This window comes from Phyllobates terribilis, unplaced genomic scaffold (assembly GCF_046119375.1).
Source record: "Phyllobates terribilis strain yellow unplaced genomic scaffold, ASM4611937v1 Scaffold_1__5_contigs__length_1240528914, whole genome shotgun sequence".
Lineage (NCBI taxonomy): Eukaryota > Metazoa > Chordata > Amphibia > Anura > Dendrobatidae > Phyllobates > Phyllobates terribilis.
The window spans coordinates 920858216-920878111 of NW_027362761.1; the positions used below are offsets into that span (position 1 = coordinate 920858216).

At 41.1% G+C, this 19896-nt stretch overlaps 1 protein-coding gene across 4 annotated transcripts in view; it reads right to left on the minus strand.

The window, feature by feature from the left end:
• The window catches only part of LOC141171977 (cilia- and flagella-associated protein 337-like), a 63676-nt gene that overhangs the window by 33844 nt on the left and 9936 nt on the right, over positions 1–19896 (minus strand). For all 4 annotated transcript variants that reach the window (XM_073655736.1, XM_073655751.1, XM_073655730.1 and 1 more), the window contains 10 exons: positions 15272–15499; positions 12152–12240; positions 11390–11482; positions 8449–8494; positions 8232–8278; positions 7735–7852; positions 6537–6606; positions 3404–3644; positions 1138–1243; positions 846–997 (listed from right to left, as the gene is read on the minus strand). In XM_073655736.1, coding sequence (XP_073511837.1) covers positions 846–997; positions 1138–1243; positions 3404–3644; positions 6537–6606; positions 7735–7852; positions 8232–8278; positions 8449–8494; positions 11390–11482; positions 12152–12240; positions 15272–15490 — 1181 coding nt within the window. In that variant the 5' untranslated portion in view covers positions 15491–15499. The remainder of the gene's footprint in view (positions 1–845; positions 998–1137; positions 1244–3403; positions 3645–6536; positions 6607–7734; positions 7853–8231; positions 8279–8448; positions 8495–11389; positions 11483–12151; positions 12241–15271; positions 15500–19896) is intronic.

The following is a 19896-nucleotide window of genomic DNA, read 5'->3' on the forward strand; positions in this document are numbered from 1 at the left end:
AGATGAAAATGACAAATGGACTCCCAACCTGTCACAAAAGGCATGCCAAAAACGAGCCACAAACTGAGGTCTCCTATCAGAAACAATGTCGGTGGGAACGCCATGGAGTCTGACAATTTCCTAGACAAAAGCCTTAGCGAGTGTCTTAGCGCAGGGTAGTTTAATGAAAGGAACCAAGTGACACATCTTGCTAAAACGGTCCACGACCACCCAGATGACAGTGAAGCCCTCGGACACAGGAAGGTCAGTAATAAAATCCATTGCAAGATGCGTCCAAGGTGCACAAGGAACCTCCAGAGGGCAAAGCAACCCCGCAGCAGGAGAACTGCATACAAGAAGAGACTTGTTTGGGCCAAGCAACACAAGGACTGGACATTGCATCAGTGGAAATCTGTCCTGTGATTCGATGAGTCAAAATTTGAGATTTGTGGTACCAACTGCCAGGTTTTTGTGAGATGAATAAAAGGTGAGTGGGTGGTTTCTACATGTGAAGTAGGGAGGAAGAGTGTGATGGTGTGGGGGTATTTTGTTGGTGACAATAGTGATGATTTATTCCAATTTCAAGACACACTTGCCCAGCATTGCTACCACAGCATTATGCAATGACAGGCAATTGCACCTTTGTGGGACCATCTTTTGTGTTGCAATAGAACAATGACCCAAAACACACCTACTGGCTATGTAAGAGTTATGTGACCAAGAAGGAGTTCTACCTCAGGTGAAATGGCCTCCACAATCACCAAATCTCAACTCAATTGAAAGGATAACTGATCCTTTTGGAAAAAAAAAGATAAGTGACAGTGCTATCTGTATATTGCAGAATGATACGATGGGGGGATACATACGCTTCTTGTAGCTGCAGTGCAGAAAGGTAATCTGTTGCTATGTAAAGGGCTCGGAGATGATGTGAAAAGTAACCTGCAGCAATGTCTCCTCTGATCTGGCTTGCTTTAGATATTACATTGATCAGACAAGTGTGATTTTCTGTGTCCCATACCTGTTAATAGAAAGTCAGGATTACATATGTTATTCATAGAGATTTTCTTTTACTGTTAATAAATAAACACATTAACCGTGAACCAAGACCATGTTATATCAACTACATAAAATGTACAACGTAACAGGAAAAAAAATTACCATCACACTGCAATCCGTAGACACAGAGTAAATTTTAGTGTTCTCATCTCCAATGTTTAGGTAGGTAATAGGTGAGGAGTGTCCACGCAGTAACCCAGTGGGCCAACTGTAAGACATTGGGGGGACACAAAGGAAACATCAATAACATCAATAGAACTTAAAAAGTGGAGAGACAGAAGTGTAAAACTTGGACTCCATGCATAAAGTTCTAGGATTCCCCTAAAGTCAGGGCATTGATGTCTAACACATGATTTCATGTAATATAATATTATTAGTAGTATAATCATAAATGTAACCCCTTTCCCACCACCATCCTCATTTTTTTCTTCTCTCTTTCTTCCTTATTGTAAAGTTTCTTCATTTAGTGGTTTTCCTAATTATAAATTATTTATTATTGTAAAGCACAACCATAGATATTTTTCTCATATTTTTGATTTTTAGCCTACTTTGAGCCTTTAACAAAATTTGAAATGAAAATAAAAAAAAAGTGATTTAACCTAAAAAAACGATAACCCCACCCAGCATGTACAAGTCAGCTTGTCTCATTTAGCCCTTTACCAATTATAGCAGACCTTACACTTCCATCCTATCAGTAAATGACATGATAATTCTGTCTATTGTAACGTCCACTCATTTGTGGCAACATTTTCTCTACATAGTCTCATTCAAATACTGTAATTTACAACTGCTTGGCTTTGAAAAAAACTTAGAAAAGGATCTAGGGTGGTTATTTAAAGTTGTATTCCTATCTTTAAAATAATTTCAATCTTTGGATATGCCACCACTTAATGATCAGTTGTAGTCCAGTCTCTGGAGCTCCCAAGATCGTGATGATGAAGACACTGCAGTACTGGTGTAGCCAGGGGCGGAACTATAATAGGTGCACCTGGGCCTAGGAGCCTAGGGGGCCCAAATGGTCCCAAAACGCTGTTCTGCAGAAAGCTGCATTTGACCCTATTCTCTTTAATGGTGCTGCACTGTTGTACCACGCACAGCAGGTGTCTATGTGTGGCTGTGCAGGGAAAATCAATGAAGGGAACGCATCGATATACCAATGTTGTGGTCTTGTCATTCTCTGGTCAAATCACCACCAGTCGTAAGGTGATGGCAAATATTAGTAATATGAGAATGGAAACCTCAGCACCAAGGAAGATACATGAAAAGCCCACAGCCTGCACATTGTTGCATTTGTTGCAGCTCTTGCTAGACACAGATGTCCTTGACAAAGATCGCTTTCGGGTGAAACATTGGACTCCTTGCCGGATCAAAATAAATTACACTTGCCGCCAGACCTACAGTGTTCATCTATTTTTTTTGGTGCTGAGGTTCCCACTGTCATTAGTCAAGACCTTCCTCAGGAACAAAAAAATTAACGGCAGTGCTGCCGGTCTCCTTCCTTCTATCATATCCTAGCAACATGGCATCACGACATAGGATAGGAATACCCCTTAAGTACAGCACCACAGACCCCCAAATCAATAGATGATAAAAGCTCATTTGCAATGGGAATAGATGTACAGTTCCACATTTAGTGCTGGGGGACGTATTTCACATACAGTACAGACCAAAAGTTTGGACACACCTTCTCATTTAAAGATTTTTCTGTATTTTCATGACTATGAAAATTGTACATTCACACTGAAGGCATCAAAACTATGAATTAACACATGTGGAATTATATACTTAACAAAAAAGTGTGAAACAACTGAAAATATGTCTTATATTCTAGGTTCTTCAAAGTAGCCACCTTTTGCTTTGATGACTGCTTTGCACACTCTTGGCATTCTCTTGATGAGCTTCAAGAGGTAGTCACCGGAAATGGTCTTCCAACAATCTTGAAGGAGTTCCCAGAGATGCTTAGCACTTGTTGGCCCTTTTGCCTTCACTCTGCGGTCCAGCTCACCCCAAACCATCTCGATTGGGTTCAGGTCTGGTGACTGTGGAGGCCAGGTCATCATATTTTCAGTTGTTTCACACTTTTTTAAGTATATAATTCCACATGTGTTAATTCATAGTTTTGATGCCTTCAGTGTGAATGTACAATTTTCAGTCATGAAAATACAGAAAAATCTTTAAACGAGGAGGTGTGTCCAAACTTTTGGTCTGTACTGTACACATTGTATAAGCAAATGAAACAACAATATTGAACACACAGTGAGAGCTGCAAAGCTGTCCAGTTTTCCTATATATTACAGACATGTAAAGGAAATGATGAGATCTATATATCAGGTGAATGTGACCGCGGTTCAGAACAGCAGATACCTACCTAGGTACATATGGATTCCATATACGAACAACCCTGTCTAGTCCTCCAGTTATCAGGATGTTGGCTTCTTTTGAGAAATCAAAGGTTTTGACACCTCGTTTGACCCTAAACAGGGATTCATCACTCATATTCCTCTTGGGTGGAACATTTCCAGACAAAATAGACCTCTTGCTTTTCATGCTGCCAGATTCCATAAGGTCTTTAAGGTGCTTCTGTAAATTTTTGGTCCCTTCTACGCAACCTGTCCCAAAACCCACAACAAATAGTACAATATTTCAACCATAAAATAAATAACAAAAAAATGAAAAACAATTACTGTAACTATCCACTGTAAAACCAGTTAAAGCATAAAAACTAGTTGTGACAAATGGGATCAGCTACATATTTACAATGAATGAATTCAATGTATACATTTAGCTTTTTTACTTATGCTTGAAACATTTTGACAGATACAGTTGAAACCAGAACTTTACAAACCGTATATAAAAAGACACATATTCATGGTTTTCTCAATATCTGACATGAAATCAGAATAAACCTTTCCTGTTTTAAGTCAATTAGGATTACCATAATTTTTAATAGTTGCAAAATGCCAGAATAATGAGAGAGAGAGAATGTTTTAAGGCATTTTTATTACTTACTTCAAAGTCAAAAGTTTACATACACTAAGATTAGAATGCCTTTAAACAATTCTAGACTGCCCATATGATGATGTCATGTGTTTGGAAGCTTCTGATAGTTTTTTTTTGCAACATCTGAGTTAATTAGAGACACACCTGTGGATGTATTTTAATGCACACCTGAAACACAATGCTTCTTTGTGTAACATCATGGGAAAGTCTAAAGAAATTAGCCAAGATATCAGGAAAAGAATTGTGGACTTGCACAAGTCTGGCTCATCCTTGGGTACAATTTCAAGATACCTAAAGGTGCCTTGCTCATCAGTACAAACAATTATACGCAAATACAAACAAGATGGTAATGTCCAACCATCATACCGTTCAGGAAGGAGACGGGTTCTGTGTCCCAGAGATGAACGTACTTTGGTCCGCCATGTGCATATCAACCCAAGGACAAAAGCAAAAGACCTTGTGAAGATGATGGCGGAAACTGGTAAGATTGTGTCAATATCCACAGTGAAACGCATACTGTATCAACATGGACTGAAAGGCCACTCTGCCAGGAAGAAGCCATTACTCCAAAAGAAACATAAAAACGCCAGATTAATGTTTGCAAATGCACACAGGAACAAAGACCTTATGTTTGGAGACATGTCCTGTGGTCTGATGAAACTAAAATTGAACTTTTTGGGCATAATGACCATTGTTACGTTTGGAGGAAAAAGGAAGAAGCATGAAAGCTTAAGAGCACCATCCCAACTGTGAAACACGGGGGTGGCAGCATCATGTTGTGGCCTTGTTTTGCTGCAGGAGGGACTGGTGCACTTCACAAAATAGATGGCATCATGAGAAAAGAAGATTATGTGGCAATACTGAAGCAACATCTCAAGACATCAGCCAGGAAGTCAAAACTTGGGCAGAAATTAGTCTTCCAAATGGACAATGACCCGAAGTATACTGCCAAAATGGTAACAAAGTGGCTTAAGGATAACAAAGTCAATGTTTTGGAGTGGCCATCACAAAGCCCTGATCTCAATCCTATTTAAAATTTATGGGCAAAGCTGAAAAGGCGGGTGCGAGCAAGGTGACCTACAATCCTGGATCAGTTACATCAGTTTTGTCAGGAGGAATAGGCCCAATTCCGACCAACTATTGTGAGAAGTTGGTGGAAGGATATCCCAAACGTTTGACCCAAGTCATTCAGTTTAAGGGCAATGGTACCAAATACTAATGAAATGTATGTAAACTTTTGACTTTGCAGTAAGTAATAAAAATGCCTTAAAACATTCTCTCTCTCTCATTATTCTGGTATTTTGACAGATATGGCCGACATAGATAGATAGATAGATAGATAGATAGATAGATAGATAGATAGATAGATAGATAGATAGATAGATAGATAGATAGATAGAATCAAGAAAGGCTCTGTGGAGCTCAAATGTTGCCTGTGGCACATATGGCTTATTTAAAGTTTCACTGGACTTTTGATAGGTTGCCATTTTTGAGTGCCACCTGCTTTCTTTATTTTTTACATAGGTAGATAGATAGGTAGATAGATAGATAAATTTCCCTATCCCCGACATGTATAGTCACCATATAAAATATCCTCCTTATGCTGCTGCTGACTCTAGTTTGTACCTGATTTCTCCTTCTCAAAAATGGCCCTGCAGAGTGTTGGGGAACCCTGTGAACCATACCTTCCCTGGCTTCCTCTGTTGCTGGATGGATGGACATAGTACTGTCATCATTGGCATTGGTCGATCTCACATCAAAGGAATGGGATGTGAGGCATGGATCAGACTGTCCATAGCGCTCTCAATGCCTCTCAATTTTTTATGGTCATTTTGGAGAAGGAGAAAATGGAGTAACTATATGACAGACTGATGGCGTGGAAGCATAGCAGGGGACATACACAGTGAATATGTATTAGAAATGTATAGTCATATTTAATGTCGGGGGTGGAGGGATGCACAAACTTTTTTGTTCTAAGGGCCACATTGCCTGACTGAAGCAAACTTGTGGGCAACAATAAAGAATCATAAGCACCCAAACATAAACATCTAATAGGTGCTGCTTCCCTTTTTAAGACTCCCACTTAGCAAATAGAGGTCCTTTTCTCTCTTGTTCACAATACACAAAGGATGATATCATAGATTCAGCTTTCTCCATAATAATTGATGTGAGATGCTGACAGCTGAGCTTTTCCTTTCTCCCATAAATGATAATCATTATGGCAGCGCTCATGTACGGCCACTTCTTTACTTCATCTACTCCTTACTTAGATGAAGACATTGTCCCAGACATCGTCACACATTGCAACTTAATAGTTACCCATCCTTCCAGTGTTATCTGACACTCCTCTTCTCTCTAACATGGAAAATGCACATGAGCAGCCACCACATAGTATCATGCATATCTGTGACCAGATAGATGAGCACTGCACATAAGAGACATCGGGGGCAGTAGGTTGTGCTGCTCTGCTTAACGTGATCCCTTGTATAACATCCACCTACCTATTATAAGCGCTGAGTAATCATCATTGGAGCTTGAAATGATTGATTCAATTGACTGAACATATCTGATCTGCGGATAAAGAAGAAATATAGCAGTACGCATAGTACGGCTAATTCTATTAACATGTGATTTGTAAATTTCCTCCTATGCTTGAAAACATTGTAGCCATAGCTAATATTGAGCTGGGTACCAAGAGCCCAAAAGATTATTCTGAGGATCTATCATGCATACAAGACTTGTAATAGTCCACCTTTAAGTTCATTGGTAATATTAATATAAATCAAGTTAGGCCTCATTTTCACGTTTACAAAAAAACAGTATTTTCGTCATCAGTGTTTTGGATCTGAGTTTCATCAGTGTTTGGTCCATGTATGAGTTTTTACCATCAGTGTTTCATCAGTGATTATCACATTAGGATACATAAATTAGAAAGCTTCTCCTATCCTTTACAATGTTAATCATGGACAGCACAGACTATACACTGATGCCATCCGTGTGTTCATGATTTTCAGGACATGTCTCCGTGATGTTTGCACAGTCACACGGTCCGTGAAAAAAACCAAAGACATGTCAACAGCCCCATAGACTGAAGATCACGGATAGAACACATATGTGAAAAACAGATGTCTGAATGAGGCCATAAAGGGATAGGGAAGTGAAAGCATGTCTGACTTTGCCAAATGGCTGAATCTTTTGGTGGGCCAGTCTGACCCTGGGTGATTTTGGAGTCTCTTTAGAGTGGATTCCAACACAAAAAAAGTTATTTTAATATTGTACAAGTTGGTTAAATTAGAAACACCCATAAGTTTAGATTGCAGTTGGTAACGAATGTCCTATTTTTGCCTCTCAGCATCTAGTACAGATATTGATAATTCCTCAAATACCATTGTCTCACCTAGAAAAGCTATCACTTTGGAAGCGAGGCGGATGAGGAGAAACTGAGGCAAGTAAAAAGGTAGTTTGTGCAACTCACCCTGACTCCTCTATTCATTTTACACGCATACTATATTCTAATAAAAGAACGTCGTTGTCTCAGGAGAACGCAGCTCATCACTAATAGTTCCAGCCGTGGGTCTGATTACTTTTGTAGGGGACTGGTATCACAAACAGGACACTTTCCAAAGAGCGGACAACCCTTTCATATGGGGGCTTTCTAATAAAAGAAACTGGATTATACTGACAGATAAATGATCTTACCTGTGTAACCCAATCGTTATGCACCTTCCAACGTATATATTTCATGTGCTTCAGCTCTGTAATGTGATCTATTGCAATACTGGGAATTTCATCCACAACCTGACATTTTGTCCAGTTCCTGTTTTATTTTACAAAAATAAATTATACAAAGTTAATTAATACCTAAACTCATCATCAAGTGCCTTAAAGGGGTTGTCCAGGACTTTAATATTGATAGCCTATCCTTAAGCACTACCCTCCTAAGAAGCTGGGAGATGAACTCAAGTACTTGAGTACGGCCACTACTGAGTGTACGGATCTGTGGTGTTCTAGCTCCGCACACTGCTTACTTCTGGACGATGCGGGACCTGCTAACAGTGGATTGGTAGGGGTGCCGGGTGTTGGACCCCCACAAGTCTGATATTGATGACAGTCATTATCAAATTCCTGGAGAATCCTTAATGAAAGTCATCAGAAACAAACAAAATAGCCTCACACGGTACATTTTTCCTACTTACCTGAGAGTTTCTGCCATGTTTGACACTATAATAATGTTGATGCAGCCCTATAACACAAAAGTTATTCACGTTAAAACATACTGGAGACTAATAAGTAAACTGCATTGTGAATTACCTTTCCACATATTAAATATTCATTATAAATTAAATAAAATATAATTCCCACTTTTATTCAGCATCATTTATTGATATATAAAAACTCAGAATAATGACTTACTTGCTCATCACCAAAGTAAATGATACACTCGTCTGCATCACGAAGACTGAAATAAAAGAACATTTAAAAAAATGGTTGTAATTGGGAAGGTTACCTAATCGTGTATGTGACGGTAGATAGAATTGACAATTTGGTGCATAACTGGTGCTGGGCAATTGGTGCCACCTAAGGAGAGGTTATAATCATGCCCAGATCTAAACATCACAATAATAGCAACTCACAGCGGGTACATTAGCAGAATGGCAAATCTAAGTATATTGCAAGGTTTATTTTTGTATTGTATAAATGAAATGAAGGTAAGTTTATTAGTAACATTTACAACTTTCTGCTGTTTGCACTCAACCAATCAAATAAGAACAATTTAAATGTCTCAACATAATAAATATAACAAACGGTTTATCCAAATTCAAGACAAAATGCCACTTTATTTACTTTTTCCAGTTCAGAATTATTCAAACCTTGCATTACAAGTGTCCTTAGTACTTGGTAGAGCAATTTAGGTTTTTTAATCAGATCATTTTTATTAAAAAAAATTACACAATAACGTTTTTAAAAGAAATATCAGTAGAACAAAGGGATATTCAATGTTACATGGTATCATTATATATTATTGTTATACATAAAATACAATAAAGTTGTCATTATCTTCCAAGGATTAGATTTATTTACATTCAAACAAACTAATACAACCCTCCCCCCCAGCACCACACCGCTTCATTCCAGTGATAGAGCAACTTTGGCTGCTGTGACCTGCTACAAATGTGATGCATAGTCAGACATCAGCCCCTGGCAGTGTTCCTGAGGACTCTCTGCCCATTCCTTGTGGGCAATGGCCTCCAGTTCACTTATATTCTTGGGTTTGTATTCTGCAACCACTTTCTTCAAATTCCACTAATGATTGTCTACGGAGTTCAAGTCCGGTGACTGTTTGAAGTTCAATGACGTCCAAGCTTAAGTTTACTCACAGATGTTTTCTCCTGAGATTTCCTGATAATTGATTGAACCATCTTGCCTCCACACAGTGCAGGTGTCAGAGGAAGCAAAGCAGCCCCAGAACATTACTTAGCCATCGCCATGTTTTGCTATAAGCAGGGTGTTCTTACGTCTGTAGCAGGTCATAACAGTCAAAGGTGCTCTACTAAGTACAAAAGACACTTGTCACGATCGAGTAAATACTTCTGAGACAGCAGCAGTCCTTAAAAATGGCATTTTGTGTTGAATTTAGAGAAACCACATGTTATATTAGTTGTGTTGGGCTATTTAATTTACTCTTGTCTGATTGGTTTATTGTAAACAGCACAAAGTTTGTAAATTTTGTTGATAAACTTAATTTGCAATAGGAATTGAATAATTTTGCAACTATATGTTCATACAGGAAAATTGGTAAAATTCTCAAACCTGAACAATGCAAATGCATCCAATAACCTTGGTCTATAAGTAATGATTATGGCCTCAAATGATCCAGACCGGTATTTTGTAAGCCAGCATAGATAAAGGGTGAGCTGAATTAGGATGCACCAAATTCATTAAGATGCAGGCGCCTCTAGATAAAATTAGCGCATCTTTCAGCTGTCATGTGCCACTGTAGAAAGCGTACTCCAGGCCTCGATTGGAGTACACTCCTGCCTCAATTGATCCACATTTTGACATAAATTATGCTCGGTCATACCCTGTCCTTATTAAATACTGCCCACTTTTCAAAAAAGTTTCCGAAGATGGTGCAAAAACACCAAAAGTCACAAAATTGTTGCAAAACTACAAGCTCCACAAAGGTTTTGCGACTTTTTAACAAAGTTTAAAGGGGTTGTCCAGGCATGTGATTGCAGACTTTTGAATCTTAACAGCACACGAACTGAACGCTGTCAGGATTCTCCAATCCCGGTGGAGAGAGCAGGCGGTCTCAGTTATAGGAAGTTTCGCAATTTGCCCCCAGCAGTTCGCCCCCAGGTACATTTCGCCCCCGCACATTTCGCCGCCGCACATTTCGCCCCCGGACGTTTCGTGGGGCGAAACATCCGGGGGCTTACTGGGAGCGATATGTGCAGGGGTGAAATGTGCGGGGTCAAAACATCCTTGGGGCCAAATGCTGTGGACGAAATGTACCCGGGGGCGAAATGTACCCGGGGGCGAATTGCTGGGGGCAAACTGCTGGGGGCAAACTGCTGGGGGCGAACTGCTGGGGGCGAAACATCCAATTCCCGAATTGAATTAAGCAAGGCCTTTCACACCTACTCTGAATATGGCTGGAAGTATGCAAATTGACCACTCACTCTCGCCGACGGCACAAGAAGATCCTGATAGCGTGTTGTGAGGATTCAAAAATTGAGTGATTGTAGACTTTCATCACAAGCCTGAACAACCCCTTTAAGGGTACGTGCACACACAGAGTATTTGCAGCTGATTTTTCGACAATACAAACCAGAGTTTGAGCAGAGAAGGAAAAACGCTGAATAAATTATGTGATTTTGACAATTTTTTACTTGCTGCATTTTTTCCCCATTCATTTGAATGGGTGAAAAATTCTGTAAAAATCCTGAAAGAAATAACATGCTGCAGATTTGAAAAACTGCTTTGGGGGTTGAAATCTGTAAGGAGAAAATAAGCAGCATTGAGACTTCAGAAATCTGGTTCATTTTCCTGGTGCCATAAAATGTTGATTTCTCTTTACCGTGAAAAAAATGCAGTATATGGACAAGCACTTATGCTAGAAGTCTAATGAAAATGTGTCATGAATCAAAGTCTAAGTGTTTCTTTTTCTTTTGCCAGTTTTATATCATATGCAGAATACAGAAATAAAGCTTTGTTTCTTACTTCTCTATCATGTTTAAGTCGCATAATATCTAATCAGTATAGTGGTACGCAAAGGTAAATTTGTTACTTAATATCAGAAACAATAACACTATGTCACTTAAGGAGTATGCCAATGTAAAGTAGAGGTTACCTGTAACCCAAGTGCAGAGGCATTGTCTCAAAACCAACGATTTGACAATATGGTTCAAAGTTGGAAAGCTCATACAGGCGAATCTCTCTGTCACTGCAAATAGAAATGCACAGCAGTAATTTAATGGATACCAAACCTCCTAACATTTCAGATGGCTTCTTGTAGGCACTTAAAGAGAACCTGTCAGCACGATTTTGTAATGTAAAGTAAAGACATGGCTGTAATGGTGCTGTAATAGAGATTACATTGATACCATTGGTGAAGAAATCCGCTTTGTGTTTCTTCTTTAATCAGCATTTGAAGTTTTCTGCTAATTAGATTTCGGTGCACAGGGGCCGGACTGTACACTGGGTCTTCTCCTCCCTTTTTGTGATTCTCCAGCCTCTCCGCCTGCTTCTGGTCTTTGAATGACCGACCTCCTCTGAAATCTCAGCAGTGACCTGTCATTCAAAGACCGGAGGCAGGCGAAGGGCTGGGGAATCGCAAACAAGGAGGAGAAGACCCAGTGTACAGTCCGGCCCCTGTGCACCAAAATCTAATGAGCAGAAAACTTCAAATGCTGATTAAAGAAGAACAACAAAGCGGATTTCTTCACCAAAGGTATCAATGTAATCTGTATTACAGCACCATTACAGCCATGTCTTTACTTTACATTACAAAATTGTGCTGACAGGTTCTCTTTAGATGGTTCTTCTGGGGCTAAAAAATTTAGTGGGACCAACATATAAAAATAATAAACTTGTAACATGACAACATTCTTACCAAGTGCCGACAATTAATTTGTTATACTGAGGCATCAGTGTAGAATCAGAAATCCATTTAATTTTCTTGTTTGGTTGTTTCTGCTCATCCTGTAAAACATATGTTAAGCCTCTAAACTTATATACATAGAGGTACCAAACAATGAATGTGAAGATATTCTGATAGAGAACATATGAGAAGGCAGTCAATTCTCAGTATATGTAAAATTCAATAACGCAGCATAAATAGCGGCTAGAATGGCTGATGTTCTGTTGAATTAGTAATGTCACAGTCACTGACTCCGGAGTAGAGTAAAACTAGATATAGGCTTCAGGATATGCTTCTCATACAACTATAATTAGGGAACACTTCCTATAAGGACTTGTGCACACGTTGCAGGTTTGACACTTTTGTTTCTGCACAGATTTTTCACCAAACCTGAAGGATTTCCAGAATCCAGCAAAGTGAATGAGAATCCTGAAGTCTGATGCACACGTTGCTTATTTGTGACTTACAGATTTGGTGCAGATTTAAATCTTCAGCATGTCAGTTCTTTCCGTGTTTTTGCTGCAGATTTCACTCATGCTAATGAGTGGGGAAAATCTGCATGAAAAACATGGCAAAAATGTGTGTTTTTACCACTGTGTTTTTCCTGCTAAGAGATGCAGAAATGGTGCAGACATTTCCACACCAAATATTAAATGTGTGCACATGCCCTAAGGCTATGTTCACACATCATGTTTTTTTCAGCATTTTTTGATGCGTTTTTGTTATGCAAATTTTCAGCTGCGTTTTACAGTACCAGCAAAGTCTATGAGATTCCAGAAATCTCATGCACACATCATGTTTTTTTTATCAGGATTTTGTGCTTTGCATGTTTTTTTCTTTGCAAAATAGAACATGTCACTTCTTTCAGCAATTTTTTCAGCGTTTTTACACCCATTGGAAGTAATGGGTGGTGAAAAAAACGCTGAAAAACGTAGGAGTCCGGTTTTTCAGCCCTTTTTTTTTGCCAAAACCAGAATGAGTTTTTTTTTCCACTGAACTTTATGTACATGCATAAAAGAGACAAAAGGACAGTAAAAAAAAATGCACCAAAAAACAAGCAAAAAAGCAGCAAAAATCCTGAACAAAACTCCTGGCAAGAGAGCAGGTGTTGCTGCAGAAAAAAAATGCAGCAAAAATGCAATGTGTGAACATAGCCTTCGGGTATGTGCCCACGATGCAGATTTGAAGCAGAAATTTCCTGAGCATTTCTGCATCTCCTTGGCAGAAAAAACGCATGCGGATTTTACATGCGTTTTTTCAGCGTTTTTATATGCGTTTGTGCATGCGTTTTAGAGGACATTTCTACTATCAAATGCTGCATCTAAAGTAAAAAAAAGAATTAAAAAAGTAAAAAGAAATAAAAAATCTTATATTCACCTCTCCGGCGGCCCCTCTCCTCAGCGTCCCGCGGTGTACTGGCAGGAACTGCGGTGACGTCATTTAGTCAGCTGATGGTCACGCAACCGCTGACATCAGCGGTCAGGTGATGGTTGCGTGACCATCAGCTGACTAAATGACGTCACCGCAGGTCCTGCCAGTACACCGCGGGACGCCGAGGAGAGGGGACGCGGCCGGGAGGAGACCGGGGGCCTCTGGAGAGGTGAATATGAATAATTTTTTTTTATTTTTTACTTGCAGGTACGATGGTACCCAGGTTGGAGGAGAGTCTCCTCTTCTCCAGACCCAGGTACCATCCGCGCATTGAACCGCATAACATCCACATGTATACATACGGATATTATGCGGTTCAATGCAAGTCAATGGACGCAATTTTGCCACAAAATCGTGCACAAATTGGTTGTTCCGCAATGATAATCCGCAGCGGAAATTTCCGCAGCATGTGCACAGCACATACGGATTATCATTGGGATACATCCCTGTCCTCTTAACAAGTGATTTTAATGTGTTTCCGCCGTGGAAACGCATTCAATCCACATCGTGGGCACGCAGCCTATCAGTTTCTTTTTGGCAAAAAGAAATGGCGGCATTAAATTCATGAAGAGCTACAGATTTGCAGTAATGATGGAGCCTCCTAGCACAGCACTTTATGAACATGAGAACAGACCTAAAGAGATTAAATATACAGTATCGTATATACTCGAGTATAAGCTGAGTTTTTCAGCATATTTTTTGTGCTGAAAAAGCCCCCCTCGGCTTATACTCGGTTATATACTCAAGTATATAGATATATACAGTTGAAACCAGAAGTTTACATACACTATATGTAAAATAAAACATTGTTTAAAAACAGGTCGGGAAATGTTTTACTTCAAAGAAAAAATCAGCTGTGATCCTCTGCTGTAATATATGTATTCTCTTTTTATCTTCCCCCCTGCCCAGGAGCTGTGGTATGATCAGACCATGTCCCTGTACGGTCAGACACAGCCATTACACAGTACACAGCAGGGGCACATTTATAAGATTATCTCAGCACAGGAACATTTTATTTAAATATATTCAATAATAAGTTATTATTATTCCAAGATCTATTGATTAAAATTAACTTTTGTTCGTGGGAAAACCCCTTAAGGGTGAACATATAAAACCCCACCCAGAATGTGATAGGGCAGACCAAAACGGGGAAATGGAAAACACCTGGAGAGGAGCTAACCAAATAAAGAGAAAATAAAGACAACAGAAACCATCAGCATCTGGACACGGAAGGAGACACAGACACGGGTACCGACCACGCTGCAACAGATCACCGGATGGAATCCCCAAGCTGAGCCATGACAGCTGGCTGTCAGTCAGTTCTGGGGTCGTGACTGATTGCTCTGGGCACGCCTGCATGACTGAAAGCAGGCAGCTACCAGGACAATAAAAGTTAATTTTCTCCTAGGAACGGTGCTTGCAGAATGGCAGGCCTGGCACCTTCATAACACTATTAACATGCAGATTAACCCTATATTTGCAAGTTAATAGCATTATTGGACATAACAGGTTCCCTTAAGTGTTGAAAGTCATCACATATCCTCAATATCCCTCATAGAAAGGTAGATTCTCTTTGAAATCCAATTCATCTAAGTTTTAGGTTTTAGTTTTCCTTTCCAATAATTAAGATAGAGGTCATCCTTAGTGACTAACTAACATTACCAGTATGCAGCGACTTTTCTTCAACTTCAGATCTGGTGTCCAGACTGAGACTACACCATCTTGTCCTACAGTCAGAAGTGTATTATCTGGCATTGGAGAGATCTGGATAAATGGTTCCCTATGTGGATTACTGTCTGTGACTATGGCAGGAAGGTGGAAGGACACTCTGTGATTATCTTGCGGCTGGACATTACGCTGTAGTGGCATTTGTTCTTCCATCTGTAACACCTGTAATAATACATGACATAAATCCATATAAACACAATGCATAACTTAATCCGCGATATCAAGTAATGTCCCTTATGCCAACTAAAGTAATCCTGCGGATGACTTCAGCATTAAAGACATACATTTTTCTGATCCTTGTTTAATTCTGTGGCTGGCATTACCCATTCAAAACACAGACTGGAGTTAACAGTTGTAGACTCTTCTTTACATTGGTGCAGTTTCAAGAAATTACATGACTATGTGTTGCATGCGCCTGGTGCTAGATGCATTTTGTGAATTCTGCACATAAACTCTGTGATATAACATAGCCCACTGCATACTGGTCTCAAAACAGATGACCAGCAGTCAGGCAGGGTCCAGATGGCGCATTGAAAAGAGGGCCAGACATGTCTAACTGGCTCTGTTTGAAGCTTTTTGCTTGTTCGCATTGTGAACAGGTACCAAGCGGACTCATATTATTCTGATGCGTAAAATGGACTAGAATAGTACATGCTGCAATTTTTTCCACATGGACCATCGGCCTGAATGGAAAATTGTCCATGTGGCCGTGTCAGTATTTTAAGCGTGCATAAAAGTGGCCAGTTTTGTGAACCTCTGAAAAGAAGGAAACCGCTAGACAGAGGCCAGATGGAGTCCAGAATAGCTCTGCTGCCTCTTATAGTGAATGGATCCCTCAGGGATTTCATCTGAATCATGTCATTCGGTGATTTAGATGAAAACCCCAATATAAGTACTCAGCATAAAGCGTAGGATAAATGTGATTCAAAATGTTATGTAAAATGTTCCCAATAAAAGCTTTAACTCAATCCACAACAAAAGCAAGTCCCCACTCAGGTCCATCATCTGTTAACGGAAATATAGGGGGCTTCCATGTTACTAGTAGTACAAAGGATTTGGAAAAGCGTAATGACTAATGACTCCTCACTTCCCAAAAGAAATCAAGCAAATCCAAATGCCCCCCCTCCCTTCTGAACCCTACAGTGTGTCTAAACCACATTTAGCACCCACATGAAACCAGGCCACATTTCAGCATTGGACAGGGCTTGGAGCAGTATTTCTAGCTTAAACTTTGATCAGTAAAAGGTAGAGGAGTGACAGATGTATGTCTGGTGCTCTAGAGCTTTGCCAAATTCAGACAACACACATGAAGGAGACCCAACTTGGAGACCAGACATTTCCAAGAATTATGGGCAGATACCACTAAAGTGGCATCAATTTTTATTTATTTATTTTACTCACTTATATATCGCCATTAATTCCACAGCGCTTTACAGAGATTATCAATTTCCCCAGAGTAGAAATAGTATAATGGGGCTCTGACACCCCTTCCACTACAGGCAACCCACCAGATGGAGACCCAACTTGGAGTCTCCACATTTCAAAAAATTGTTAGTAACATCAGCAGCAGTAGCAACAGCAGGGACAGAAGTCACAACAAAGGTGTCACAGACTGCAATAACGCGAGATCAATGCAGCACACTAATAACTACACCATCGCCTAGTCTGCCCAGTCTGTGACTGGGGTGCAAAAGTCATTGGAGATCCATGACTTGTTCGTCTTGATGAAAGTTGAGCGGTCCACACTACACTCTGCTGGTGCACGGGCTGGTCTGAGAAATGAGTGAAGCGACTCAAAGAAATTGTATCTGCCATTTACACTGCTGCTGCTGTTAATGTTTTTGCATTGACGACTCAATGTTCCCAGGGTTGGAAGTCTATAACTGCGATGTACACTGTGTGCGTCACTGCTGTCTTGGCGTAAACCACTCTCAAGATTGTTTTCAAGCATGTCTTGATACTCCAGCATGGTCGCATCCTTTTCCAGGGGGAAAAGCATCTAGCAAAATTTACTCTTATACCGTGGATCGAACAGAGTGGCAACCCAGTAATCAGCACTATTTCTGATCCTAAAAATACGGGCAACAATCATGTTGCAGATAGTGCAGCAAGAAGTCGCTCATGGGACAGTCTCTTCCATGAGGTCCAAGACCATAGTGTGTTGGTGGCGGTATAAAACTCAAGCTTGCTTCCTCCGTCCCCTCAGGCCAACCACGGACAACAATGAGGGGATCATTATCTTGTTCATCTCCTAACTGTTGTGCACCCATCATCTCTTCCTCCTCGTCCTCCTCCATTTGTTCCTTAGATTCTCCACCTTCAGTTTGTCTGGTATCATGAGCCCCCCGTGATCACTGTAATCCACCCTTCCATGGAAACCACCTGCGCGACCATCCTTCCACATCATCATCTACTTCCTCCTCTTCCCCTGGAACCACCACCTCCTCACGCAGACTATACAAAGTGTGCTCCAGCATGTCCCGATGAACCTCGGGTTGCGAATGGCGGAAGTGAGCACACAGCGACTGAGGTTTCTGCAGCAGCGCATTCAGGCCGGGATAGTGGTGGAGAAATTGCTGTACCACCAGGTTGAGGATGTGAGCCATGCAAAGCAAGTATGTGAGGTTGCCCTGGAGTAGGGCCGCCACCTGGTTCGCACCGTTATCGCACATGGCCTTCCCTGGCTCCAGGTTCAGTGGAGACAGCCATTGCTCAAACTCGGCATGGATAGCTGTCCACAACTCGAGTTGTATGACTGTGACCTCCAAGGCATATTAATTTAAAACTCTGCCTGATTGCAGTGAGCCGTGGCTGCGCAGTACGGAGGTGGGGGAGATTCTCTCTGCACTGTTGGAATGCGTGTCTCATTAAGGCAGAGGTTGAGGGCACAGGTGGAGGTTGTTGAGGAGGTGGAGAAGGCAGAAGCAGTGGAGGAAGTGTTAGATACAGAGGTTTGTCCCGCAAGCCTTGGGGATTCCAAGACTTGGTGTCTAGTGGTTTAGTTCTCCATTCCCTGGTGTGTAGTGGTTTAGTTCTTCAACCCTATGTGTTTAGTAGTTTAGTTCTCCAACCCCTGTTGTCTATTAATTTAGTTCTCCATCTTCTGGTGTGTAGTGGCTTAGTTCTCCAACCCTAGGTGTTTAGTAGTTTAGTTCTCCATCCCCTGTTGTCTAGTAGTTTGGTTCTCCATCTTCTGGTGGGCAGTGGTTTAGTTTTCCATCCCCACGTGCCCTGCAAGCCTTGGGGATTCCAAGACTAGTGGAGAAGTCCATTCAGCGCCTGCCCCCACAGACACCTGAGTCACCCAGTGCCCAGTCAGCGAGATTTAATGTCTCTGGCATGCTTACTTGTCTAGGTGTCAGTGGTGAAATACACCCTGTCAGACATAGATTTTTCAAGTAACGGGTGATGTTGTTTGCAACATGCTGGTGTAGCGCAGGCACATCTTTCTTAGAGAAGTAATGGCAACTGGGCAACTGGTACTGGGGGACTGCAACGGCCATCAGCTTTCAGAAACCGTCTATATCCACCAAACGGAAAGGCAGCATTTCCGTGGCCAACAGATTGGAGATGGTGAAGTTCAAGCTCTTTACTTTGGCAAGTGTAAACGAGGAAACAATCTTTTACGTGACCACAACTGCGGGACCGAAAGCTGGCTGCTGTGCTGAGAGAAGGTGGAGTAGGGGGAACATGACAAACTGCTGGATTGTGAGAGAGATGCAAGCAGAGATGTTATGGTGAATTGAGAAAGATGTGGTGTGCTCAGTGTCTGAGATCTGTCAAAAACAGCAGGCATGTCCACTTCCGTAACAGTTGACGGGCTCTCACTCACTCCGACTGTAGCGGGTAAAAAAGTGGAGGTTCTGCGGCCGGAGACCTGTGTGAGAACACTTGCCATGGTCACGGAGGAGGAAGAAGCAGCAGTTGTGGTTGATGGGGCGGCCGGTGGTTGGCGAGGCCTGCTAGTCTGCGTTTTAGCGCAGTGAGATTCCCAGTCTAACGCATGTTGATCGCGCATGTGCCAGTTGATGCATGTAGTAGTCAAATTATTGCAATTATTGCTTCTACTCAGTAGTTTTTAACAAAATTGGCAGATAACGTGAGTTGTGTCATCCTTTGCGGTCTCTAAAAAGACCCAGGCTAGGCAACCCTTGCCGGACCTGCGAACTGCAGACTCGCGACCGCTGCTGGCCATAGCTCATCTCTAGTCATCTTGTCTGAGCTGAATGCTTACACCGGGGTTTCCGTGTAAATACCTGAAATATGTGATTCAGATGGAACCCCCGACTGAAGATTCCCTATAATGAGGACACTGTGGACACTGTCTAACCTATGATCCAGCAGTGTCTATCTTTTTAGGCCTGCATAAAACTGCCGTCGGCCATAGTTTTGTGCACTTCTGAAAAGAAAAAAACAGCTGAACAGAGGCCAGATGGAGTCCAGAGTAACTCTGTGTAAAGGGAAGTGTCCTAGGTTGTACATGTATATATGTATCTGTATGCTAGCCATGCTTGCAGATAAGTGTACATGTATATATTGGCCCCCATCTCCTTATGTGT